This window comes from Hylobates moloch, unplaced genomic scaffold (assembly GCF_009828535.3).
Source record: "Hylobates moloch isolate HMO894 unplaced genomic scaffold, HMol_V3 SCAFFOLD_14, whole genome shotgun sequence".
Taxonomy (NCBI): Eukaryota; Metazoa; Chordata; class Mammalia; order Primates; family Hylobatidae; genus Hylobates; species Hylobates moloch.
The window spans coordinates 31,939,159-31,967,040 of record NW_026652289.1 but is presented as its reverse complement, the minus strand read 5'-3'; the positions used below and the strand labels follow the sequence as shown (position 1 = coordinate 31,967,040).

The following is a 27,882-nucleotide window of genomic DNA, read 5'->3' as shown; positions in this document are numbered from 1 at the left end:
TGAAGAAGCTGAGGTTCAGCAAGTTATGTGTGCCCTAATGGGAGTAAAATATGCTGCATATTGCATTAGCTGCACTGACAGCTCTCTGACTCCCTCGCCCGGGATGGAGCGCCATGGGTATTGCTGCATGGGTTGGCCTGGGACACATTGGTCTGGCTCGGAATACAGGATGAGGCTGTCAAGAATTCCTGCTTTGATCTTGAGAAAGTCCCATGGGGTCTGTGATAAGAGGAGCCCTGGCTCTGGGTCAGAACCCAAGTCCAGCCTGCATGAGCCTGTGCCTGCCCAGCTTGTGCCCTTAGGGGTCTCGATGTACCTCTGCACCTCACTTTCCTCCCCGTGAAGTGCCCTGTTTAGCCTGGGAAGACAGACTAAAGCACACAGTGTGGGGCACCCGGCACAGTGATTTGCACAAAGCGAGGCCTCAAGAAGCTTCTTGTGTTGTCTTTCACGAGTTCTCCAGACTTGCCAGCGTTCAGGACAAACCTCTTGGGGAAACAGAGAAGCAGCAGCGCTTCCTCGCAGTGGGGCATGATGAGTAAAGACGGGTCTTTTTGCACACAGTGAGATTTCCTGCAAGAGCCTGGAAGGTCAGGAAGGGCTGCGGCAGCTGATCTTCCACGTCACGTGCAGCATGAAGGACGTAGGCAGCACCATCGGCTGCCAGCGACTGGCAGGGAGGCTGGTGGGTACCTTGCTCGTCCAGTTTAAACCAGTGCGCCTGCTTCCCATTGTTGGGGATCCTCACTTCCCGCTCTCTCCTGCGAAGCCCGTGTCTGTGTGGCAAGGCTCAGTGGTTCCTGGTGAGGGAGGGTCAGGATGGAAGATAGTGGGTGGAAACGTCCCACCCCCTCAGGCCACAGGGGCCGGGCAGGATCTGCCCAAGCTAGCAGGCATGCCTTGGGACCTGAGAGACCCCGCCTCGCCCAACTGTCCCCCAGATCCCCAGGAGCTACCTGAGCCTGCAGGAGGCCGTGCTGGCAGAGCAGCAGCGCCGTAGTGTGGACGACGACGTGCAGTACCTGACGGACAGGCAGCTGGAGCAGCTGGTGGAGCAGACGCCCGACAACGACATCAAGGACTACGAGGACCTGCAGTCAGGTGGGTGGGGCTGGGTGGGCGGCAGGGTGCCCGTGAGAAGTGGGGCTGGGTGGGCGGCAGGGTGTCCGTGAGAAGTGGGGCTGGGTGGGCGGCAGGGTGCCCGTGAGAAGTGGGGCTGGGTGGGCGGCGGGGTGCCCATGAGAAGTGGGGCTGGGTGGGCAGCTGGGTGCCCGTGAGAAATGGGGCTGGGGTGGGCCGCTGGGTGCCTGTGAGAAGTGGGGCTGGGGTGGGCCGCAGGGTGCCCATGAGAAATGGAACTGTCTGTCCTACTTGCTAACTTCAGCTTGGCCCTCAGCAATGGATGAGAGACCGACACCCAGCCTGCGTTTCTGCCTTCCAGCCCCCTCCTCTTCCTTCTTCCCTCTCACCCTTCTTTCCTTGGAGGGAGAGAACACAAAGAGCTATTCTACACCAGCATTGTGTTGGCCACGAGGGCAGACATACAAGCTGATGGACTGGCCCCTGCCCTCTGGGGCTGACGTTCAGTCAGGGAGACAGAGGTCAAACAGTTACAATTGACTCTCATTAGCCATGGGACTTATGTTCTGTAAAGTCACCATGATCACTGAAATAGCAAATACTGAACCAGTGCTCCTAGGAGAGACGCAGGGTTCGGCCCCTGCAAGCCTCTGGTCACAACATTCTCACCAGCCCATCAGTACAGAACCTCGTTTTATGTGTGTTGCTGCTTAAAGATGCCATACTTAATATATATTGTTGATTTGTTGGCATTGAAGTCATGGTTGACAGCACTATTGCTCATTCCTGAACAAAGCTTATCTAACACACAGGTTTTCTCCATAAGGCACATCGCAGCCTTCTCATGCTTAGGGAACTACACAGCACTTCAGCGCTTCACTTGGGACCATTCTAAACAGTGAAAGCATCAACAAAAAGCACAAAAATTCAAAACACATGGCGCTGACATAGACCACTAAAGCAGGCACCTGTTTTCAGCATGAGAGCTGACAGTGTTGCTCCGTTCAGCCTCCGCTGGCAATGTGCACATTGGTCAATGCAAATTTTTCACCGCTCAGCACATGTCTGCAAATAACCGCAGGAGTGTTGATTTGGGGGTTGCAGATAAATTTTAGCAAGAAGGTGAATTCGCAAAGGCAAAATCCACAAATAATGAGGATCAACTGTAGTTACCCAGGCGGCCATCAGCCTAGGACTTTGGCTGCCAGCCCACCTGACGGGTCCAGCGTGTGGGACATGTTGGTTTCTTCCTCAGAATAATTTGTGACCTGGGTCCTCTTGGAAAGGGCCACCCCAGAGTCCCTTTCGCTCCTTTGTCTAACTGCTGCTTCATCCTCTCCTTGCCTGGGGCAGCCATCAGCTTCCTCATAGAGACCGGCACCCTGCTTCATTTCCCGGACACCAGCCACGGCCTGAGGAACCTCTACTTCCTCGACCCTATTTGGCTGTCCGAATGTCTGCAGAGGATCTTTAATATTAAGGGCTCCCGGTCAGTGGCCAAGAATGGGGTGATCAGAGCAGAAGACCTCAGGATGCTGCTGGTGGGGACTGGCTTCACACAGCAGACGGAAGAGCAGTACTTCCAGTTCCTGGCCAAGTTTGAGATCGCCCTGCCCGTCGCCAATGACAGGTGAGGACACAACTTACCACACCAGGCTGTGCAGCTTGCTCCCTGAAAGAGGGAGTTGGGGTCTGGAGCCACTGGTGGCCTGAACAAGATTTCCAGGGATCAGTGCTGTCACTGCTGCCCCCTAGAGCCAGGCCAGCACCTGATGACCTGCCTGCCTGGCCTGGGTCAGCGGGACAGTGAGCACGGCTGGCCACTCCCTCCTGTGCCACAGGCTTCTCTGTTCAGGGAGTTAAAAGAAATCCACTTACTGAAAAAGCGTAGGAAAACATGAAAGGATGTCATTAAAAATAATCTGTGGGAATTGCACTTTACAGGGGCTTGATTGCTTGGTTATTTGGTAAATGAGAGTGAGTGGCCAGGTGAGATGGCTCACACCTTTAATCCCAACTCTTTGGGAGGCCGAGGCGGCCAGATCAGTTGAGGTCAGGAGTTCAAGTCCAGCCTGACCAACATGGTGAAACCCTGTTTCTACTAAAAATACAAAAATTAGCCGGGCATGGTGGTGCGTGCCTGTAATCCCAGCTACTTGGGAGACTGATGCAGGAGAATTGCTTGAACCCAGGAGGTGGAGGTTGCAGTGAACAGAGATCACACCTCTGTGCTCCAGCCTGGGTGACAGAGCGAGACTCTATTTCAAAAAAAAAAAAAAAAAAGAGTGAGTGACTAGGATGTGCATACTAATTACACAGCCCAGCTCAAAATGCAGTCCAACATGATTAAATCATGAGAGCAACATGATCAGCTACTCCTGGGTGGATGGTCCGAGGGTCAAATAGAGGCATTCCATATAGTAGCTAATCATTGCATCTTTCTGTGGACTTCTCCCGGATCTGTAACACACCCAGGTCTCCCCAGTCCTAAACTGCAAACAAAACAAACGAGCCTCTCCTCCTTTTCCTCCTTCCCTTGCTCCCCAGCACCTGCCACTCCTCATCACTTTGTGCTGGTCGCCAGGCAACCCTGTAGGTGCCCCCAGGTACCCCTCCTGTCCTCTGCTGACCCTGCCCCAAGTACTGACCCTCCCCTCTGGAGGGCCTTCTCCATGAGGGGACCCTGCCACCCTCCCTTCCAGCCTCCAGTGTCCTCAGCAGTCCCCTCCCCTGCATTTTGCCCAAGCCATGAATTCAGCTGCCTTGGTCCTCCATGCCCCAAAGGAAGAATCCTCAGATTTTCAGCAGGGCCCAGCCTCCAGAGGCTGAGGCCTGAGCTTCCAGATTGCTCCCACTTGGAGGTGTGGCATGGCGACTGACACAGCGTGTCTGAGACACCTGCCTTCTCTCCTCTGCTGTGTGGTCCCACCGATCACCTTCCCCCACCCCCTACCCACGGAACTGTGCTCAGGAAGTGGCACTCTAGGCTCCAAATTCCTCCCTGTACCCCTGACACCCACTCCTCACCCCACCTGCCATGACATGGCCCTGCCATCTCTCAGTGAAACAATTCTGTTGACTGGCCTTTTCCTCCTTGTGACACCCATACCTGCTTCTGTTTTTATTTGTTTATTTACAAAGATTTTTTCCATAAGTTATTGGGGTACAGTTGGTATTTGGTTACATAAGTTCTTTAGTGGTGATTCATGAGATTTTTGGTGCACCATCACCCGAACAGTATACACTGCACCCTATTTGTAGTATTTTATCCCTTGCCCACCTCCCACTCTTCCCCCCAAGTCCCCAAAGTCCATTGTATCATTCTTACGCCTTTGCATCCTCACAGCTTAGCTCCCACATATCAGTGAGAACATATGATGTTTGGTTTCCCATTCCTGAGTTACTTCACTTAGAAGAGTATCCAGTCTCATCCAGGTCACTGCAAATGCTGTTAATTCATTCCTTTTTATGGCTGAGTCGTGTTCCATCACAGGTAAAGTTTACTTACAGTGAAATGCCCAGATCGCTAGTGTTCAAAACAATGACTTTTGACAAATGCATACAACTGTGCAACCAGCACCTGCCTCAAGATACAGAATGTTCCTGTCATACTGGAAGTTCTGCCAGACTCCCTTCCAGTTGTTTCCCATCCATATCAGCACCAGCACTCTGATTTCCAGCACCAGAGCCTAGCGTTTCCTGTTCTTGAACTTCTCAACTGCGCAGAGTCACGCGATATGGTCTCTAATTGGCTTCTCCCACTAAACATCATGCCTTTGAGATCCATTCATGTGGTTGTGTGTATCACGAGTTTGTTCTTTCTGTTGCTGAGTAGTATTCCATTGTATGGCTTTACCGCAATTTGTTTATCCACTCAGCTGTTGATAGGCATTTAGAAGGTTTCCAGCTTTGGGCTATTATGAATAACACTGCTGTAAACAGTCTCAAGTCTTTTTGTAGACACATGTTTTCATTTCTCTTGGATCAAAACCAGGAGTGGAATTGCTGGGTAATAGAGTGTAAATTTAATTTTATAAGAAATCACCAAGCTGTCCCCCAAGAGACTGTACACTCCATTTCCTCCCCAATATTTTTTTGTTTTTGAGACGGAGTCTCGCTGTCACCCAGACTGGAGTGCAGTGGCGTGATCTTGGCTCATTGCAAGCTCCTCCTCCCGGGTTCTCACCATTCTCCTGCCTCAGCCTCCAAAGTAGCTGGGACTACAGGCACCTGCCACCACGCCCAGCTAATTTTTTGTATTTTTAGTAGAGACGGGGTTTCACCATGTTAGCCAGGATGGTCTCGATCTCCTGACCTCGTGATCCGCCCGCCTTGACCTCCCAAAGTGCTGGGATTATAGGCATGAGCCACCGCGCCCAGCCTCCTCCCCAATATTTGTTGTCTGTAGGTCTTTCTGATTTTAGCTATTCCAGTGGATGTGAGCTTGTACTTGACTGTGGCTTTACTTTACATTTTCTTCATGACTAATGAGGTAGAACACCTTTCGTGAGCTTATTGGCCGTTGGTATATCTTCTTTTGTGAAGTGTCTATTCAAGTTTTATGCCTATTTTATGATTAGAATGTTTTCCTTTTTGGTACTGATATGTACTTCTTTATATCTTCTGGACACAAGTTCTTTTTTTTTAAATTATACTTTAAGTTTTAGGGTACATGTGCACAACGTGCAGGTTTGTTACACATGTATACACGTGCCATGTCATTGTGCTGCACCCATTAACTCGTCATTTAACATTAGGTATATCTCCTAATGCTATCCCTCCCCACTCCCCCCACCCGATACAAGTTCTTTCTCAGATATATGTTTTGCAAATATTTTCTCCCAGTCTGTGACTTTTTTTTATATTAATGAAGTCTAACTTTTAAATTTTGTGATTATTGCTTTTTGTGTCATCTTCAAGAAATATTTGATTATACCACGATCTTGACAATCTTTCTATATTTTTCTTCTAGGAGGTTTGTAGTTTAGCTTTTACTTCCAGGTCTATAATCTATGTCAAATTAATTTTTGTATATGGGGTGAAGTAAGGGTCAAGGTTCATTTCTTTCTGGTATATTATCCTGTTGTTCCAGAACCATTTGTTGAAAAGACTTTCCTTTCCTCATTGAATTACCTTGGTTTCTTTATCAAAAATCAGTTGTGTGGGTTTATTTCAGGACTCTATTTTATTCCACTAATATATATGCCTATCCTTATGCCAGTGCCAAACTCCACTGATTATTGTAACTTTAGAGTGAGACTTGAAATCGGGTTGCGTGAACCTTTTGTGTTAGTTTCCTGTGATTGCTGTAAGATACCGTGAATGTGGCATCTTAAAACAACACACATTTTTACCCTTACAGTTCTGGAGGCCAGAAGTCCAAAATAAGTTTCCCTGGTCCAAAGTCAAGGGGTCAGCAGGATCATGCTGCCTCTGGAGGTTCTAGAAGAAAATCCATTTTCTTATCTTTTCCAGTCTCTAGAGCTGCATTTCTTAGCTCACATTTCTTTTATCGATATGTAATATTTTACGTATTTATGGGGTACATGTGAGTAGTTTTTACATGCGTAGAATGTGGAATGATCAAGTCAGGGCACTTGGGGTATCCATCGCCTTGAGTATTTATCCTTTCTATGTGTTGGTATCATTTCAAGTCCTGGCTTCTAACTACTCTGAAATATACAATATATTCTTGCTAACTATAGTCACCCTAGTCTGCTATTAACCATTAGAACTTATTTCTTCTAACTGTATGCCTGTACCCATTCACCAACCTCTCTTCATCTCTCCCTCCCACTCTCACACCCTTCCTAGCTTCTAGTATCCGTCATTCTATTTTCTATCTTCATAAGATCAAGTTTTTTAGCTCCCACATATGAGTGGGAGCATGCAGTATTTGTTTTTCTTTGCCTGGTTTATTTCATTTAACGTAATGACTTCCAGTTTCATCCATGTTGCTGCAAATGACATGATTTCATTCTCTTTTATGGCCAAGTAGTATTCCGTTGTGTATATGGACCTTTCTTTATCCATTTTTCCATTGATGGACACTTAGGTTGGTTCCTTATCTTTGCTATTGTGAATAGTGCTGCAGTAGATAAGGGAATCCAGGTATCCCTTTAATACCTGGTTTCTTTTCCTCTGTATAAATACCCACTAGTGGGATTGCTGGATTGTATGGTAGTTCTGTTTTTAGTTTTTTGAGAAATCGCCATACTATTTTCCACGGTGGCTGTACTAATTTACATTATAGCCAACAGCGTATAAGAGTTTTCTTTTCTCTGCGTCCTCACCAGCATCTGTTATTTTTTGGTTTTCTGATAGTAGCTGTTCAGCTGGGGTTATATGATATCTCATTGTGGTTTTGATTTGCATTTCCCTGATGATTCATGGTGTTGAGCATTTTTCATATACCTTTTGGCCATTCATATGTCTTCTTTTGAAAAACGTCTATTCATGTCCTTTGCCTTCTTTTAATGAGATTATTTGAGTTTTATTGAGTTGTTTGAATTTCTTGTAAATTGTGGATATTAGTTCCTCGTTGGATGAATACTTTGCAAATATTTTCTCTCATTTAACAGGTCTCTTCATTCTGCTAATTGTTTCCTATGCAGTCAAGAAGCCATTTAGTTCAATATAGTACCATTTGTCTATTTTCGTTTTAGCTGTTTGTGTTTTCGAGGTCTTAGCCATAAAACCTTTGCCTAGACCAATGTCCTGAAGTGCTTTCCCTGTTTTCTTCTAGTCGTTTATAGTTTGGGGTCTTAAATTTAAGACTTTAATCCATTTTGAGTTGATTTTCGTATGTGGTGAGAGATAGGGGTCTGGTTCCATTCTTCTCCATATGGATATCTAATTTTCCCAGCACCATTTATTGAAGAGGGCATATTTCCTCCTCTGTATGTTCTTGGCACCTTTGTTGAGAATCTGTTGACTGTAAATATGTGGATTTATTTCTGGGTTCTCTATTTTGTTCCATTGGTCTAGGTGTCTATTTTTCTACTGATATCATGCTATTTGGGTTACTATAGCTTCATAGTATATTTTGAAGTCAGATAGTGTGATTCCTCCAGCTTTGTTCTTTTTGCTCAGGATTGCTTTAGCTATTCAATCTCTTGTTTGGTTGCATATGAATTTTAGAATCCATTATTGATCTGTTCAGGTTTACTTTGTATTCCTGATTCACTTTGGGTGAGGTTTTATGTTTCTGGGAATTTGTCTGTTTCTTTTTCCTAGGGTTTCCGGTTTGTTAACATATAGTTCTTCATAATAGTCTCTGATGATCTTTTGTATTTCCATAGTATCAGTTGTAATGTCTCTTTTTTCATTACCAATTTTGGTTATTTGGGTCTTTTCTCTTCTTGGTTACTCTAGCCTAGTGATTTATTAATTTTGTTTATCTTTTTGAAGAATCAACTTTTCATTTCATTGATCCTTTGTATTGTTTTTTTAAGTCTGTATTCCATTTTATTTCTGCTCTGACCCTTATTTATTATGTGGTTTCTTTCCTTCTGCTGATTTTGGGTTTGGTTTGTAAATGTCTGTAAGGTCCTTTTGGTCTCAAGTCATTTAAATCCAATGTTTTTTTGATGAGTTTCTGTCTAGATGATCTGTCTAATGCTGAGAGTGGTGTGTTTAAGTGCCATACTATTATAGTATTGGAATCTATCTCTCTCTTTAGATCTAGTAATATTTCCTTTATGAATCTGGGTGCTCCAGTGTTGGGTGCATATATATTGATATTGTTATATTCTCTTGTTGGATTGATCCCTTTATCATTACATAATGACCTTCTTTGTCTTTTTACTATTTTTGACTTGAAGTCTGTTTTGTCTGATATAAGTATAGCGATGTCTGCTTGCTTTTGGCTACCATTTGCATGGAATTTCTTTTTGCAATGCTTTACTTTCAGTCTATATGTGTCTTTACAGGTAAAGTGAGTTTCTTACTGGTAGCATATAATTGAATCCTGTTTTTTTTAATCCATTCAGCCAGTGTACACCTTTTAAGTGGAGAATTTAATCCACTTACATTCAAGGTAATTATTAATATGTGAGGTTTTTTTCCTGTCCTGTTGTTAATTATTTTCTGGTTGTTTTTATATATACTTTGTTCCTTTCTCTCTTACCGCTTATCACTGTGGTTTGGTGGTTTTCTGTGGTGGTACCACTTGAGTCCTTTCTCTTCCTCATTTGAGTGTTTGCTTTACCAGTGATTTTTATACTTTTGTGTGTTTTCGTGATGTTAAATATCATTTTTCTTTTTGCTTCCAGGTTAAGGATCCCTTGAGCAGTTCTTCTAGGGTCAGTCTATTAGTGACATAAGGTTTCTGCTGAGAAATCTGCTGTTAGTCTAATGGGGTCTCTTAGGTGACTCGATTCTTTTCTATTGCTGTTTTTAGAATTCTCTCTTTGACTTTAGACAGTTTGACTATAATGTGCCATGGAGAAGACCTTTTTGCATTATCTCTGTTTGGGGATCTCAGAGCCTCCTGTATCTGGATGTCTAAATACCTTGCTAAACTTAGGAAGTTTTCATCTCTTATTTTGTTAAATAGGTTTTCCTAACCCTTTCATTCTCGCTTCACCTTCTGGGACTCCAGTAATGTAAATACTTGGTTGCTTTATGGTGTCCCATATACCACTCATTGAGAAAATATTTACTCATTATTTTCTTCATTTTTCTTTATTTTTGTCTAACTCTGTTTTTCTTTTTTTTTTTTCTAACTCTGTTTTTCATAAGACCTGTCTTCAAGTTCTGAGATTATGATTCTGCTTGATCTAGCCTATTACTGAAGCTTTTGAATGTATTTTATATTTCACTCAATGAATTCTTCAGTCCCAGAATTTCCATTTGTTTTTTTTTAAATGATATTAATATCTATCTCTTTGGTAAATTTATCATTTGTATCCTGAATTGTTTTTCTGATTTCTTTGTATTGTTTTTCAGAATTTTCTTCTATCTCACTGAGCTCCTTTAGTATCAGAATTTTTAATTATTTTTCCAGGATTTTATAAATTTGTTCTTGATTAGGATGTATGGCTGGAGAATTATTGTTTTCCTTTGGAAGTATCATATGTCCTTGCTTTTACATGTTTCCTGCGTCCTTACATTGATATCTGTGCATCTGGTGTAACAGTCACTTCTTCCAGTATTTGAATTTGCTTTCATAGGGGAGAACTTTCTCCTGAAGATGCATCTATGGTGTTGGTTCAGTAGGGCACTTTGGCTTTCATTCTACATAGATGCAGTAGTGTAATCTGTATGATTTCTTTAGCTATAAACAATGTCAGTGGTATCTGTGATTTCCTCAGTAATTTAGGGTGCAGTTGTTAGTGGAGCTTGTGGGGAAGTTTTGCTGGGAACAGGGATGCCAGGTGGGCCAGTCTTTGGGCCCCAGTGGTGGCAGCAAGCATGCCTGTCCTTGGACCCCAGGGTGGTATATACTGGCACCAGTGTTAGAGCGTCCAGACAGGCCTATTCTTGGGCTTCCAGGAGGCTTACTTGGATGTTGGTAGTGGCGTCAGTGGGCCAGATAGGTGGGGGGGCTCTCGGGTCCCTAGGCAGCTGGCATGGTGTGGGTAATGGCAGTGGAAGTGGCAGGAAAACCCTGTAGGTCCTGAACAGCGCACGCTGGTGTTGGCACTGGCTGCAATGGGCTGGTTGGGCTTGTGCATAGGGCCACAGGTGACATGTGCAAGTAGGTACCAGCTGTAGTGGTAACAGCAGAGTCAGTAGGCCCAACCTTAGGCCCTCAGGAGAAGTGTTCAGGTACCACTGATGGTGGACTGAGCTGGGCAGTCCCTCAGCCCTAGTCCACGTGCTCTGGCACAGGGGCTAGGGGACATGAAGCCAGGCCAGGTGGGCTTGTATTCAGGCCCCTCAGTGATGTGTACAGGTACCAGCCATGGTAGACAGGAGTGGAGTGATCCCCAGGCCAGCAATGGAATGCTCAGGCTGGGGACATCAGTGGCCACACTGCTGCCCTGCCACTGGGGAGGGTGGGCCACCTTCAGTGGCAACAGATTAGGCTGGTGGGTGGGGAATACATGCCACTCACACCTTAGCCCTTAAGGTGGTAGCCTATGCCTCACTCACACTTCAGCCCCAGGGGTAGCAGCCCACATTTCTCTTGCACCTCAGCCCCAGCACCACTGGGCTCCAGGACAGTACACAGTCTGTTGGGGACAGGGCTGTAAAATGGCTCCTTGCGGATTTCTTAAAGAACTAAAAGTAGGTTACCATTTGATCCAGCAATCTCACTACTGGCTATCTACCCAGAGGAAAAGAAGTCATTATACAAAAAAGATACTTGCACACACATGTTTATAACAGCACAATTCATAATTGCAAAAATATGGAACCATCCCAAATGTGCATCAATCAACAACTGGATTAAAAAAATTGTGGTATATATATACCATAGAATACTACTCAGCCATATAAAGGAATAAAATAATGGCATTTGCAGCAACCTGGATGAATTGGAGACCATTATTCTAAGTGAAGTAACTCAGGAATGGAAAACTAAACATCGTATGTTCTAAATTATAATTGGGAATTAAGCTATGAGGATGCAAAGGCATAAGAATAATACAATGGACTTTGGGGACTCAGGGGAAAGGGTGGGAGGGGATGAGAGATAAAAAACTACACATTGGGTACAGTGTACACTGCTCGGGTGATGGGAGCGCCAAAATCTCAGAAATCACCACTGAAGAACTTTATTGTGTAACCAAACACCACCTGCTCCCCAAAGCCCTATTGAAATTAAAAATTAAAATATAAATAAATTGCCTCCTTAGCGTGGCTGCTCTGGTCTCAAAGAGTGTGAGACCTAGAGTGAGCACCCTCAGAGCAGTGCCATTGCACAATCTCCCATCAGTTAGTTTCAGGGCCCACAAAGGGCGAGGGGCTCTCCTGTGCCTTGGATATCAGGAGTCCAGAGTAGGAATGTGGACCACTGGGGATCTCTCACTTACCTTCCGCCCCCCCCGGGGAGTCCCTCTCAGCTCTCAGCCTAACAGGCTGCCTTGCTTCCTTCTCCTTCCTTGCCTTAGGTATTTCCGGTCACTTTTCTGTCGAATTCCAATGTTCCCTCTTGGATGATCTGTTCAACGTGTGATTATCTACTCACTATTTTGCCTCTTCTCAGTGTCGGAGGCAAGTCTGAAATGCCTCTCGTCAGCCATCTGGAAGCCGTCCCTCCCAGGAGTATGGCACCCTGCTCCAGCGGCCATCTTGCCTTCTTCTGTGCAAATCTCTCTCTTCCCCCTATCTTTTAAGGACACTGTGTCTGCACTTAAGGTCCACCCAGATAATGTGGGATCTTACCCCCGTTTCAAAGTCCATAACTTAACCACACCTACAAAGTCTCTATTTCCGTGTAACAATCGCAGTTCTAGGGTTTAGGACCTGGGTATTTTGGGGCTCATTGTTCAGCATATGACACCCTCCAATTTTGTTCTTCTGTTTCAAGATTATTTTGGATTATTCTAGATCCTTTGCATTTTCATCTAAATTTTAGAATCAGCTTGTCTGATTCTTGATTTTTATGGAGATTACATTGAATCTATAGAGCAAAGAGAGCTGACATCTTAGAAATATTGAATCTTCCAATATGAACATGGTATATCTCTTCATTTATTTTGGTTTTTAAAAAGTTTCTCTCAACAGTGGTTTGTTCTCAGTATTCAGATTTTCTGCATCTTTCGTCAAATTTGTGTCTACATAATTTATGTTCTCCAATATGGGTAAATAACATATCTTCTAATTTGATTTCCATTTTTTGTTGCTGGTATACAGAAATATAATTTAAATATTTACCTTATATCCAAAAACCTTGCTAAATTCACCTATTAGCTCCAGTAGATTTTTCAGGATTTTCTAAGTATGCTTCTTTTTTGAAAAACAGTTTTACTTTTTTCATTCTAATCTTCACATTTTTTTTGCTCTTTTTGCCTGATTGCATTGGCTCGGATCTCTAGCGAAGGCTTAAATAGAAGGGGTGAGAGAAGACGTCATTCTGTGTGATCTCAGGGGGAAGCATTCAGTCTTTCACCATCAAGTGTGATGTTTTCTGCAGAGCTTTGTTATCCATGGAAACTTTATCAGATTGAGGAAGTTCCCTTTTATTCCCAGTTTGCTGAAAGCTTTTATCATAAATGGGTACTGAATTTTGTCCCCCAAAAATGCTTGTTCTGCCTCTGTTGAGTTAATTTTTTTCTTCAGTTATTTTTCTGTTAAATGAATATGTTGATTGATTTTCAAATGTTAAACCAACCTTGTATTCCCAAGATTCATACCAAGTGTTCATGATTTATTATCTTTTTTATCTAATGCCAGATTTCAGTGCCTTCTATTTTGTATAAGAAGTTTTTAATCTATGTTCATGAGGGATATTGGTTGGTACTTTTATAAAAAGTCTTTACGGGTTATCAGACATATGCTGTCTTCATAAAATGAATTGAAAGGATTTTTTTCCTTCTCCATTTTCTCCACGATTTTGTATAAGATTGGTGTTAGACCTTCCTTAACTGTTTGATAGAATTTATAGCCTGGAGTTGACTTCACAAGAGGATTTTTAATTACAAATTCAATCTATTTATTAGCTATAGGGTTATTAAAATTTTCTATTCTTGTGTCAGTTTTGGTAAGTTACTTTTTTTCAATAAATTTTCTCTTTTCATCTGTGGTGCAGAATGTATTAATATAAAGATACTTAAAATATCTCTGGAATGTGTAGTGATATCCTCTCTCTCCAGATATTAATAATATGTCTTTTCTCTCATTCTTTCTTGATCAGTCTTGTTAAGTGTTTATCAAATTTTTGGAATCGTTTTAAAGAACCAACCGTTGCCATTGCTGATTTCTTCTATTATTTTTCTCTTTTATTTCATCTATTACTGCTCTTTATTGTTGTTTTCCTTCAGCTAACTTTGGGTTTAATTTATGCTTCTTGTTCTTACTTCTTAAGGTGGAAGCCTAGGTCATTTATTTTAAGCCTTTCCTATTTTCTATGTAAGCATTTAAAGCCATAACTTTCTAAGCACTGCTTTATATGACAAATACAACTAATTTTTCTATGTTGTGTTTTTATCATTAATTTGAAAGATTTTCTAATATATCTTACATGATTTTGGTCAGAGAATATATTCTAAGATTTCTGTATTTTGAAATTCATTGAGACTGATTTTATGGGCCAATGTGTGATCTTTCCTGGTGAAAGTCTGAAGTGCACACAAAAAACGTGTTTTCTCTGGTGTGGCTATAGTATTTTATAAACTTTAATTAGCTCAAAGTGGTAAACAACGTGTTCAAATCTTCCATATTCTCATTGACTTTTTTCCTATTCATTCTATCAATTACTAAGAGAGAGATGGTAAAATATCTAATGATAAGTCTACCTCTCTCTCCAGTTCTGATAGGCTTTGTTTTATATATTTTGAAGCCATTATTGGTTACATACACACATTTGTGTCATGCCTGTGTAATGAAGTGACCCTTTTTTCATTATACAATGTTTCTCTTTATCACTGGTAATACTCCTTTTCTTGAAGTCTATTTTGTCTGATGTTAAAATAGCCACACCAGCTCTTTTAGTTCTACCTGGGTTTTTTTCCCTATTCTTCTAGTAGCAGGTTATGATCTCTATTAAAAATGAATCTCTTGCTGACAGCACATTATCCAATCTGATAATCTCTGCCTTTTAATAGGAATATTTGATTCATTTACATTTATCATAATTATATGGTTGGGTTTAAGCCTACTATTTCTCTATTTATTTTGTATTTATACCATCTGTTTTTGTTATTTTGTTCATTCTTTCCTGCCTTCTTTTGAATTAAATTTTATTTTAGTATTTTCATGCTCTCTGTTGGGTTTTTGGCCATTCTTCTTGGTATTGTGTTTTAGTGGTTACTCTTGGGATTAGAATACACATCCTTACCTTATCACAATCTACTTGTAATTAATATTATACCACTTTGAATTAAATGCAAAAACCTCAGCGCGATTCAGTGACATTACTCCTCCCAGCACCCTCTGTACTCTTGTTGTCATCCACGTTTCTTCTATACAGTAGTCCCCCTCATCCACAGCTGGTAGATTTCCACACCCCAGTGGATGCCTAAAACTGCGATAGTATTGAGCCCTACGTACACTATGCTTTTTCCTTTTTATACATACCTATGATAAAGTTTAATTGTAACCCAGTAAGTGATTAACAACACACAGTAGAAATTAACAATAATAACTAACAACAAAACAGTATAATTATGACATACTGTAATAGAAGTTATGTAAATGTGGTCTCTCTCTCTCTCTCTTTCTAAATATCTTAAAATTTTTGGACCAGTCATTGAAACCATGAAGAAAAAACTGCAGATAAGGGAGGACTACAATGTATGTAATGAACCCCATAATATAGTGTTATTACTTTTGCTTTGAATAATTACACAATCAATAGTCTTTTAAGAAATTAAGGGAAAAATGTTGACCATTTCTGGTGCTTTTCACTTCTTTCCATCGGTATAATCTCTCTTTAACCTGAAGAATTACGTGTAGCATTTCTTAAAGTCTAAGTCTGATGGAAACAAATTCTCTTTTTTAGACAAGACTTTTGTTTATATGAAAATGTCTTTATTAACACTAATTTTTCAATGGATAATTTTCTTGGATGTAGAATTCTGGGTCATTCTTCGGTCAGTCTTTTAAAGGTGTCACTTTTGTTTATAAGAAAATGTCTTTATTAACACTCTAATTTTCTGATGGATAATTTTCTTGGATGTAGAATTCTGGGTCATTTTTCAGTCAGTCTTTTAAAGGTGTCACCCCATTGTCTTCTGGGCAGAAAGGGGTCCTCCTCAGTCTTCGTCACCCCAACCCCTCGCCGAGGACCTCTGACCCCATGCCACCTCCTCTCATGTGATCAAGGATGCCCAACCACCTGCTCTGCTGCAGTCCAGGGGCCTCTGAGAAGCCTACTGCCCCTCCGAGAGCTCTGCCACCATCCTCCTGTGGCTTTTACTGCCCTTACACTCCCCTACTTGTTACCTCTTACCCACCTGCCCAGACCCTCAGTTATGCCATCGGCCCTTGAGCGTTGGGCAGCACACGTCTCTGCCTCCCCACAACATGTGCTCTGGCCCTAGCATTTGGCCCATGGAAGGCAGGGGAGAGGCAGTGAGGCCCCCTAGCCTTACCAAGCAGGGTGCTCTTGTTGGGGAGTTTTTGCAGACTCTTTATGAGCTCTTACTTAACTTTTCTTCCTTCAAAGTCTCACTGTCAGGCTTGGCTTTCATCAAAACCAAGTGTAGTGTTGGCTTCTTCTTTCCTCCTACTCTCCTCTGTGCTACCCATTACCAGGATGTATCTTCTGAAGTAGCTGAACTGAATGTCTCCCCTCAGGGTGGGACCCCTACGAGGGCCAGGCTGGGGGAGCACACGCGGGGTGAGACCTCCCATGATGCTCTGCCCTGAACCAGCTTTGTCCTCAGGCCTCTGAGTACTAGTTTCCATTTCAGCTGCTTCCTGGGTTCGATGCTGATGTTGGCAATGAAGCTGTATCCAGGATCCAAATCCACAGGATCCAAATCCACAGAACGTTGCCATGCAGCACCCAGAGGACACGCCGCCACTCTGCGTCCTCAACTCCAGCTCTCTACAGGGGTGTCCCCTGGATCCCGCACAGCGAGGCCGGAGACCCGGCCACCTGGGAACCAGCCACTGGCCCCGCCTTTGCCTGAGGCCCCACCCACCTCCCACTAGGTATGGGAGGGGCCTCAAGTCTTTCTGCTGCTCCAGCTCTCTGGGTTCCTTAAAAAATAAAACCCCAAAGAGGAATTCAAAATTCCACAGCCCCTCATAACATGGCCCAGCGGCGTCCTTAACTTTGGTCCATGAGAACGTTCAGAGTAAGGCACAGCCTGTGTGTTTACAACGTTGCCGGATCTGACAACTTTCAGATTGTTTTATCGCAGGTTAGAGGAGTGAGGAGATACGAGTACTCAGTAAAAGAAAGTCAGTTATCTATATGAAGTCAGTTTTTATATGTATAAAATATACATGTATTTATAGTGTGTGTGTGTGTGTGTGTGTGTGTGTGTGTGTGTGTGGTTGAACGAGATCATCAGCGTGATCACTGCCAGGTCCTTACCAAGGCTTGTGGCACAGCAGGTTAGAATATGAAGTTGGGATGCACCAAGTATGAATCCCAACTACCTTCTTCTTTCTCATCTGCACAATGGGTCTAATATAATTACTATAAGTATGATGGTTGTTATGAGGATTAAATTAGATAATACATGTAAAATATTCAGACCAGCAGAAAGAAACAGTAGCAGGCACGTCCCAGGGCCTCCTGTATGGAAACAGCCCTGATAAATACATGTAAAATACTCGGAACAGTGTCTCTTAAGCTCCCAAGACATCCAATACTGACAGTCCAGTTGTTACTGTTTCTTCGTCATAGGTTCTCATAGCCATGGTGTCGTGCTCTATGCATATCCAGGAATAGTGGGACACGTTTCATCTCAGCACAGGCATAATGGTTCCCTTGTGCCCCAGGCAAGTCCCCGCTCCTGGCATCGTCAGCTTTCTAAGGCTGCTGGGATCCCTGGATCCGTGCAAATAGATACATTTGCTGCCCCTCCCAGGGAAGGTTTCCCACCTGCAGTGAACCCCTCCAGCCCCTCAGAAAACCTCCGTGAACCCCCGGAAGTACCATACAGTTTGAAGCCTTTGTGCTTCTTTCAGGAGGAAGGTCCTTGCCTCTCAGCAGACTCCGAGAAGGGCTGCAGCCCTGTCTGAGGCTGTCTCAGTGGGGTGGCATGAGCCAGCACCTCAGTGCAGACACTGTGCCCTGCCAGGGTGTCACTGCTTTACATTCACCAAACACATGAATAATTTACCTCTTAGGACCTGTCCTGCTGACTCACTGATTATTCCCTGGGACGGACTTTCCCAGCTCGTAACTGCTCTGAAACCCGGAGCCAGCGGCCTCCACTACCTTGAGACCACTGCTTACCTGGAGAACTGGCTTCTGTGGCCACTCAGGATCTCTTTATTTGCCATGTCACCTTCTAAACCTCTGCCCTCAAAAACATCACGGAGCACCTCTTCTGTGTGCCACTGCACATCATGCTGGGGCGCCTGGGGACAGAGAATGCTCCCCCCCACTCTCTAAGCACACTCCAACAAGGAGAAGAGCAAGAAAGACACGGGGCACCGCCACTGTAAGAGGGCCACATGAGAGACCCAGGATGCATGAGATGAAGTAGAAAAAGCAGAAAGAAACAGCAGGCAAGGCCCAGGGCCTCCTGTATGGGGAACAAACACTGAGCAGATGGAGAAGCAAGGAATTTTCAGATATGAAGGAATAGGACAGGATACTCTGATGAAGAGGCATCTAGCGAGAGGTTGGGAATGTCCTTTCGCCCAAGACCTGAAAGGCTGAAAAGGCTTCCTGCTTCACCACCTGTGTCTGCTGCGTCATCTGCACAGCCCCTGTCTACCTTCACCAGCCCTGCCAAGAGGGGACCCTTTCTCTCCCCATTGTATACCCATGTGTCAGAGCGTGTACGTCAGAGCCGAGACTTGGCCTGTATGCTTGGGCCATGGGCTGTCGTTGTATTTTCTTATAGTTTAGGGAGTCTTTTCCAGAAAGTTCTAAGGACATTTATTGGACTGAAATAGATCTATTTTAAGATTAGGAGAGCTGAAGGTAAAACCTTTATTGGGAAAGAGTACAGCATCTGCACACCCAGGGGCCGTCCTGTGCCTGTCCGGTGGCTGCCCCCGCAGCCCCACAGCATGCAGCCATTGCTGGTTTTCAGGCACACTTTTGGAAGGACCTCCCAGGTTTCAGCTGTTTTAAGATGACAAAAGACGTGAAGGCCTTGCTGACACAATGATGCAGCATTTTTATGATGACCGAGAGTGTTCTCGTAAAACATCCCTCTTTCGCACAAAACAGGCTTATTCTAACTTTTAAGGCAATTGCGTCGTGTCAACTGGCCAAGAATAATAAATAGCTTTAAAGGCCAAAAATGTTACTCTGACCCTAATATCTACATTGTCCTTGAAACCTTGCAGCTGTATTTGTTTTTCCTTCATCAACCAAAGTTAATGTTAAGTGATTCCCCAACTGCAACCCCATTTATAGAGAACTGAGTCCCATTTGCTATGTCTGACATTTTTAGGACCATGATGTTTTCATGTCTTCCCTTAGCCTCATTCTAGTCTCTATCTATCTTAGAAACCATGATAGACTCATATTAATGGGACCAGTCTTCATTTTCCTTTGGAGTATTTATTCTCAGCATATAAACCACCCTTCTCTTACTAATAACAGAATTCCAAAGGCCCTGGGAGGAAGGAACCCAGCAGCCTGAAGTGTTCCAGCACAGCCTGTCCCCAGACCAGGCCATCTGCTGGGGTCAGCGCCCTGCCGTGGAGCTTGGGCCCCACTGTTCACGAATCCCCCTTGGTGTGTTTCAGCTACCTCCTGCCCCATCTCCTTCCATCTAAACCTGGCCTGGACACCCATGGCATGCGGCACCCCACGGCCAACACCATTCAGAGAGTATTTAAGATGAGCTTCGTTCCCGTCGGCTTCTGGCAAAGGTTTATAGCACGGATGCTGATCAGCCTGGCGGAGATGGACCTGCAGGTATTATGGCTGCGGTTTCTGCACAGGCAGATGCCAGAGAGGCACCTACAGTTGTACCCTTGGGGGAGGGGAATGCCCTTTGCTGCGGGGCCCTACCTGGAGACCCTTCTCCTAGAGCCATGCCACCAATGTAGTGCCAAGGGCAGGTGTGGCATGGGCCGCTGGCCAACCCATTTAAGCCATCCTGTGAGTGACAGAACACGCCCTTTATAAATAGTGGTTCTCAATGTTAGCCCACCTCAAAACCACCTGGAGTTTGTTAGAACACAGTTTGGTGGGCCCCACCCCAGAGGTTCTGATTCAGTAGGTGTGGACTGAGGCCAAGAATTCGCATTTCTATCCATTCCCCGAGGTGATGCCGCTGGCCCAGCAACCACACTTGGAGAACCGTGAGGTTAGAAGCATGGTTTTGCCATCCTGGCTGCACGCTAGACTCGCCTGGAGGAGATTCTAAAAGATGCAGACCACACTCCAGACCGATCGAATCAGAATCTTTGAGCATCGTTTGAAAAAGTGATTCCTCTTTGGTATTTTTAAGGCTCCCAGGCGAGTGCCCTGTGCAGTCCAGTTTGAGAACCACTTGTGCGGAACTTTACGTGGCTCTGGTAACCCTGGAGACCCCGGCCAAGGAGTTAGCTTCTGTGGGTTTACCTGGGGTTATGGGAAGGAGTCCCAGCTGTCAGGCAACGTTAATTTCATGCAAGGCAGGAACATGAAAGCAATATTTGCTACAGTGGTGATTTTCAAAGTGGGGTTCCTATAGCAGCAAAATCAGCCTCACCTGGGAATGTGTGAGGAGCACACCTTCTCAGGCCCCACCTCAAACCCGCTGCATGAGAAACTCCAGGGGGAACCCCGCACTGGTCTTCACAACCCCTCCAGGGGATTCTGACACACTTTTGGTTTTGCGAACCTCTGGCATAATCCCTGACTGTCAAATCCTTAACATTAAACTCCGTATGAGTTTATTGTTGCGACATCCTAATTAGAAAGTCCTTATTGAATTATAACTTTTTAGCTCTATAAAAATGTTCTTTGATCTTCCCATTTGTACTGAAATGGTAAGAAAAATCAATGCAAAAGCCTTAAAGTCCATCGTGACAGCAGCAGCCTGTGCTAGCGGGGAGGGAGATTGGTTTATAGGGCCAGAAGGGTGCGCCGATTGAAGGAGTGGGCGCAGGCGCTGGGATCCTACGTTCCCATTCCTCTGCCCTCCCTTTGAACTCCGTGTCCCGCTGTGTTCTCAGGGGAGGGTCATGGAGCACTAGCATCGTGGGAGGCTGAGCTCACAAGTGGAGCCCAGCTGGGCCTGGAGGCCAGGGCGCCCTTCCGGGCAGCAGCTTCCCTCACTCGAAGTTAGGAAAGAAGTCCTATTGAAATTCAGATGGGTGACAGGAGGGGGAAAAGAGTGCAGTCTCATCACTCATCAAAGGCATGCAAATTCAAGCAGCAGTGAGATGCCACTTTTCATCCATCACATTAGCAAAGAGCTGAGCCGTAATCCCCAGCCCCGGGGCACGAAGCGGCCCTGCGCACACTGGTAGTCGGTGCACAGGACAGTCTCGTCGTTCAAAAAGTGATTCCAAGGGATGTATCCAGAGCTTTAAAACATTCAGACCCTTCGACCAATAATCCGACTGGTAAACATCTAAACTAAGGACATCATTTTCAATCAGAGAAAGGTCTGTGCCTTTCTCATGTAACTCAAGGTGGTTTTGAGGGAGCAAAAGATTGGCACCAACTTACACTTCAGAAGAGAGTGATTCAGGAAACTACTATGCTTAATAGAATATTAAACTTTAGAAAAATGAATTTTATGTGTGTTTTTAATGACATAGGAAAAGTGAGGTTTTTTTAAAGTATACGAAATTAGAAATCCAATATAGCTTCAGTTGTTTTTTTACAAATATATGGAGATAGAAAAAAAAATCCTGGAATAATATATACCAAAATCTGAATGATCTCTCTGCTTGGTGTCAAATTGGTGTTGTTTTCCCTCTCACATTTTTCTGTATTTTTTACATTTTCTAATACGAATTTTTGCTTGTAAAGTCAGAAAGGGAAAAAATGTTTAAAGGAAAGCCTATTTTTTAATTCTTTGGAAAAACTGTGTTTCTGGAATACCCTGGAGACCCTGTCAGATAATGTAACGTTCAATTTGGCAGCAGGGATGAGCAGCGTGGGAGGAGAGGGTGGGAAAGACGGGGGACATTTATCAAGATGGGGCCCAGCCCGGCCTCCGCAGAGCTCTGCCCAGGGCCAGCGAGGAGCCCAGAATACTTAAGCAGGGTCTTTTCTCTGTCTTTCAGCTTTTTGAAAACAAGAAGAATACTAAAAGCAGGAACAGGAAAGTCACCATTTACAGTTTTACAGGAAACCAGAGAAATCGCTGTAGCACATTCAGAGTGAAAAGAAATCAGACCATCTACTGGCAGGAAGGGCTCCTGGTCACTTTTGATGGGGGCTACCTCAGGTAGGAACACCTGGAAGGCCACCTGCTGGGTCAGCAGGTGCCACAGCAGCCACCCCGGGGCCACGTCAGCAGGATACCTCATCCTCTTGGTGTCCAGAATTTTGCTCGTGAGAGCGGCTCGTCATGGCAGCTTGCTAGAAATGTGAGGCCTTCCCATGACTGTCCCAGAGGCTCGAGTCTTGTCACCCCTGCTGAGCCCCCCTTGCAGGACGGGAAAGGCAAAGGCAGATGTGGCGGCCACAGCTGAGGACTTGAGGGACGTGGCGGCCATTGAGTTCAGGACAGCCTCAGGCACCTCCCATGGTTATTCAGGTCACCATGGTGACTTTGCAGCCATCCTGCCCGTCTCCTTGTTCCGTGAGAAGCCAGGCTGGGGACAGGGGATGCCGAGACTCCTCAGCCCCCATCTCTACTGCCCATAACCAGACACGGAACTCAGCGCCCTGTGCCATTTATTCTTGTTTTTTTGAGAGCGGTAGACCTAAAGTCAGCTCAACAGGTTTAACAAATGATAAACACCCAAGCTTACTTTAATATTTACAATGAACTTTGCAAAATATTCTTCAGCTCTATGAGAGGAGAAGAAGGGAAAAGAGAAGGTAACTTTACAGAGGGCTCGATTGGCACCTGCCACTTCCACATAGATGTTCTCACTTAAAGCCCATGGTTGCTGCTGGACAGATGAGAACACTGAGGTTCAGGGAGGTCCGGGAACTTCCTTAGGGCCTCACCTGAGGGTCAGCTCCCAGGTTGAGCATCCCTGGCTGCAATCTTCCTTGTGTCTCCTTCACCAGGCCAGGTCCGGGGTAAGAACAAGGCAGGGCCACACACGCGCACATACAGGGAGGAGTCCCCCATCCGTCCTGCAGGGCACAGAGTCACTCCAGGTCCCCGGGGGTTGGGTCCTGTCCCTGGGGGTAGGGATGTCATCCCAGGGTCCCCCAGAGCCAGATCACAATGGGCTCCTTTTGGTTTCTGGGTTGCAGTGTGGAATCTTCCGATGTGAACTGGAAAAAGAAGAAAAGCGGAGGAATCAAAATCATTTGCCAATCAGAAATGAGGGACTTCTCAGCCATGGCATTCATCACAGACCATGTCAATTCCTTGATCGATCAGTGGTTTCCCGGTAAGAGGAGATTCTAGAAGCAAGCCCTTGTTCATGCTAATATTTCTTATGAATCATGGTGGGGCTGCTGCTTTTGGGGAGGACAGAAATCCCACTGGGATTCAGCCCAAGAAAACTAGGGGGTCTTTTTTTAAAAATTATTATTATTATACTTTAGGTTTTAGGGTACATGTGCACAATGTGCAGGTTTGTTACATATGTATCCATGTGCCATGTTGGTGTGCTGCACCCATTAACTCGTCATTTAGCATTAGGTATATCTCCTAATGCTGTCCCTCCCCCCTCCCCCCACCCCACAACAGTCCCCAGAGTGTGATGTTCCCCTTCCTGTGTCCAAGTGTTCTCATTGTTCAATTCCCACCTATGAGTGAGAACATGAGGTGTTTGGTTTTTTGTCCTTGTGATAGTTTACTGAGAATGATGGTTTCCAGCTTCATCCATGTCCCTACAAAGGACATGAACTCATCATTTTTTATGGCTGCATAGTATTCCATGGTGTATATGTGCCACATTTTCTTAATCCAGTCTATCATTGTTGGACATTTGGGTTGGTTCCAAGTCTTTGCTATTGTGAATAGTGCCGCAACAAACATACGTGTGCATGTGTCTTTATAGCAGCATGATTTATAGCCCTTTGGGTATATACCCAGTAATGGGATGGCTGGGTCAAATGGTATTTCTAGTTCTAGATCCCTGAGGAATCGCCACACTGACTCCCACAACAGTTGAACTAGTTTACAGTCCCACCAACAGTGTAAAAGTGTTCCTATTTCTCCACATCCTCTCCAGCACCTGTTGTTTCCTGACTTTTGAATGATGGCCATTCTAACTGGTGTGAGATGGTATCTCATTGTGGTTTTGATTTGCATTTCTCTGATGGCCAGTGATGATGAGCATTTTTTCATGTGTTTTTTGGCTGCATAAATGTCTTCTTTTGAGAAGTGTCTGTTCATGTCCTTTGCCCACTTTTTGATGAGGTTGTTTGTTTTTTTCTTGTAAGTTTGTTTGAGTTCATTGTAGATTCTGGATATTAGCCCTTTGTCAGATGAGTAGGTTGCAAAAATTTTCTCCCATTCTGTAGGTTGCCTGTTCACTCTGATGGTAGTTTCTTTTGCTGTGCAGAAGCTCTTTAGTTTGATTAGATCCCATTTGTCAATTTTGGCTTTTGTTGCCATTGCTTTTGGTGTTTTAGACATGAAGTCCTTGCCCACGCCTATGTCCTGAATGGTATTGCCTAGGTTTTCTTCTAGGGTTTTTATGGTCTTAGGTCTAACATGTCAGTCTTTAATCCATCTTGAATTAATTTTTGTATAAAGTGTAAGGAAGGGATCCAGTTTCAGCTTTCTACATATGGCTATCCAGTTTTCCCAGCACCATTTATTAAATAGGGAATCCTTTCCCCATTGCTTGTTTTTGTCAGGTTTGTCAAAGATCAGATAGTTGTAGATATGCGGCGTTTATTTCTGAGGGCTCTGTTCTGTTCCATTGATCTATGTCTCTGTTTTGGTACCAGTACCATGCTGTTTTGGTTACTGTAGCCTTGTAGTATAGTTTGAAGTCAGGTAGCAGGATGCCTCCAGCTTTGTTCTTTTGGCTTAGGATTGACTTGGCGATGCGGGCTCTTTTTTGGTTCCATATGAACTTTAAAGTAGTTTTTTCCAATTCTGTGAAGAAAGTCATTGGTAGCTTGATGGGGATGGCATTGAATCTATAAATTACCTTGGGCAGTATGGCCATTTTCACGATATTGATTCTTCCAACCCATGAGCATGGAATGTTCTTCCATTTGTTTGTATCCTCTTTGATTTCATTGAGCAGTGGTTTGTAGTTCTCCTTGAAGAGGTCCTTCACATCCCTTGTAAGTTGGATTCCTAGGTATTTTATTCTCTTTGAAGCAATTGTGAATGGGAGTTCACTCATGATTTGGCTCTCTGTCTGTTATTGGTGTATAAGAATGCTTGTGATTTTCGTACATTGATTTTGTATCCTGAGACTTTGCTGAAGTTGCTTATCAGCTTAAGGAGATTCTGGGCTGAGACAATGGGGTTTTCTAGATATATAATCATGTCATCTGCAAACACGGACAATTTGACTTCCTCTTTTCCTAATTGAATACCCTTTATTTCCTTCTCCTGCCTAATTGCCCTGGCTAGAACTTCCAACACTATGTTGAATAGGAGTGGTGAGAGAGGGCATCCCTGTCTTGTGCCAGTTTTCAAAGGGAATGCTTCCAGTTTTTGCCCATTCAGTATGATATTGGCTGTGGGTTTGTCATAGATAGCTCTTATTATTTTGAGATACGTCCCATCAGTACCTAATTTATTGAGAGTTTTTAGCATGAAGTTGTTGAATTTTGTCAAAGGCCTTTTCTGCATCTATTGAGATAATCATGTGGTTTTTGTCTTTGGTTCTGTTTATATGCTGGATTACATTTGGTGATTTGCGTATGTTGAACCAGACTTGCATCCCAGGGATGAAGCCCACTTGATCATGGTGGATAAGCTTTTTGATGTGCTTCTGGATTCGGTTTGCCAGTATTTTATTGAGGATTTTTGCATCAATGTTCATCAAGGATATTGGTCTAAAATTCTCTTTTTTGGTTGTGTCTCTGCCAGGCTTTGGTATCAGGATGATGCTGGCCTCATAAAATGAGTTAGGGAGGATTCCTTCTTTTTCTATCGATTGGAATAGTTTCAGAAGGAATGGTACAAGTTCCTCTTTGTACCTCTGGTAGAATTCGGCTGTGAATCCATCTGGTCCTGGACTCTTTTTGGTTGTTAAGCTATTGATTATTGCCACAATTTCAGAGCCTGTTATTGGTCTATTCAGAGATTCAACATCTTCCTGGTTTAGTCTTGGGAGGGTGTGTGTGTCGAGGAATTTATCCATTTCTTCTAGATTTTCTAGTTTGTTTGCATCGAGGTGTTTGTAGTATTCTCTGATGCTAGTTTGTATTTCTGTGAGATCGGTGGTGATATCCCCTTTATCATTTTTTATTGTGTCTATTTGATTCTTCTCTCTTTTCTTCTTTATTAGTCTTGCTAGGGGGTCTATCAATTTTGTTGATCTTTTCAAAAAACCAGCTCCTGGATTCATTAATTTTTTGAAGGGTTTTTTGTGTCTCTATTTCCTTCAGTTCTGCTCTGATTTTAGTTATTTCTTGCCTTCTGCTAGCTTTTGAATGTGTTTGCTCTTGCTTTTCTAGTTCTTTTAATTGTGATGTTAGGGTGTCAATTTTGGATCTTTCCTGCTTTCTCTTGTGGGCATTTAGTGCTATAAATTTCCCTCTACACACTGCTTTGAATGTGTCCCAGAGATTCTGGTATGTTGCGTCTTTGTTCTCATTGGTTTCAAAGAACATCTTTATTTCTGCCTTCATTTCATTATGTACCCAGTAGACATTCAGGAGCAGGTTGTTCAGTTTCCATGTAGTTGAGCGGTTTTGAGTGAGTTTCTTAATGCTGAGTTCTAGTTTGATTGCACTGTGGTCTGAGAGACAGTTTGTTATAATTTCTGTTCTTTTACATTTGCTGAGGAGAGCTTTACTTCCAACTATGTGGTCAATTTTGGAATAGGTGTGGTGTGGTGCTGAAAAAAATGTATATTCTGTTGATTTGGGGTGGAGAGTTCTGTAGATGTCTGTTTGGTCCGCTTGGTGCAGAGCTGAGTTCAATTCCTGGGTATCCTTGTTAACTTTCTGTCTCGTTGATCTGTCTAATGTTGACAGTGGGGTGTTAAAGTCTCCCATTATTATTGTGTGGGAGTCTAAGTCTCTTTGTAGGTCACTCAGGACTTGCTTTATGAATCTGGGTGCTCCTGTATTGGGTGCATATATATTTAGGATAGTTAGCTCTTCTTGTTGAATTGATCCCTTTACCATTATGTAATGGCCTTGTCTCTTTTGATCTTTGTTGGTTTAAAGTCTGTTTTATCAGAGACTAGGATTGCAACCCCTGTCTTTTTTTGTTTTCCATTTGCTTGGTAGATCTTCCTCCATCCCTTTATTTTGAGCCTATGTGTGTCTCTGCACATGAGATGGGTTTCCTGAATACAGCACATTGATGGGTCTTGACTCTTTATCCAATTTGCCAGTCTGTGTCTTTTAATTGGAGCATTTAGCCGATTTACATTTAAAGTTAATATTGTTATGTGTGAATTTGATCCTGTCATTATGATGTTAGCTGGTTATTTTGCTCATTAGTTGATGCAGTTTCTTCCTAGCCTCGATGGTCTTTACAATTTGGCATGTTTTTGCAGTGGCTAGTACCAGTTGTTCCTTTCCATGTTTAGTGCTTCCTTCAGGAGCTCTTTTAGAGCAGGCCTGGTGGTGACAAAATCTCAGCATTTGCTTGTCTGTAAAGTATTTTATTTCTCCTTCACTTATGAAGCTTAGTTTGGCTGGATATGAAATTCTGGGTTGAAAATTCTTTCCTTTAAGAATGTTGAATATTGGCCCCCACTCTCTTCTGGCTTGTAGAGTTTCTGCCAAGAGATCCACTGTTAGTCTGATGGGCTTCCCTTTGTGGGTAACCC

The 27,882-nt window shown here is 43.8% G+C and overlaps 1 protein-coding gene across 3 annotated transcripts in view; it reads left to right on the top strand.

Annotated features, from left to right (window-relative positions):
• Window positions 1-27,882, top strand: part of LRRK1 (leucine rich repeat kinase 1) — a 162,418-nt gene that overhangs the window by 110,036 nt on the left and 24,500 nt on the right. For all 3 annotated transcript variants that reach the window (XM_032175551.2, XM_032175550.2, XM_058428008.1), the window contains exons 18-23: window positions 565-685; window positions 942-1,101; window positions 2,434-2,710; window positions 19,579-19,750; window positions 22,060-22,223; window positions 23,210-23,349. In XM_032175551.2, coding sequence (XP_032031442.1) covers window positions 565-685; window positions 942-1,101; window positions 2,434-2,710; window positions 19,579-19,750; window positions 22,060-22,223; window positions 23,210-23,349 — 1,034 coding nt within the window. The remainder of the gene's footprint in view (window positions 1-564; window positions 686-941; window positions 1,102-2,433; window positions 2,711-19,578; window positions 19,751-22,059; window positions 22,224-23,209; window positions 23,350-27,882) is intronic.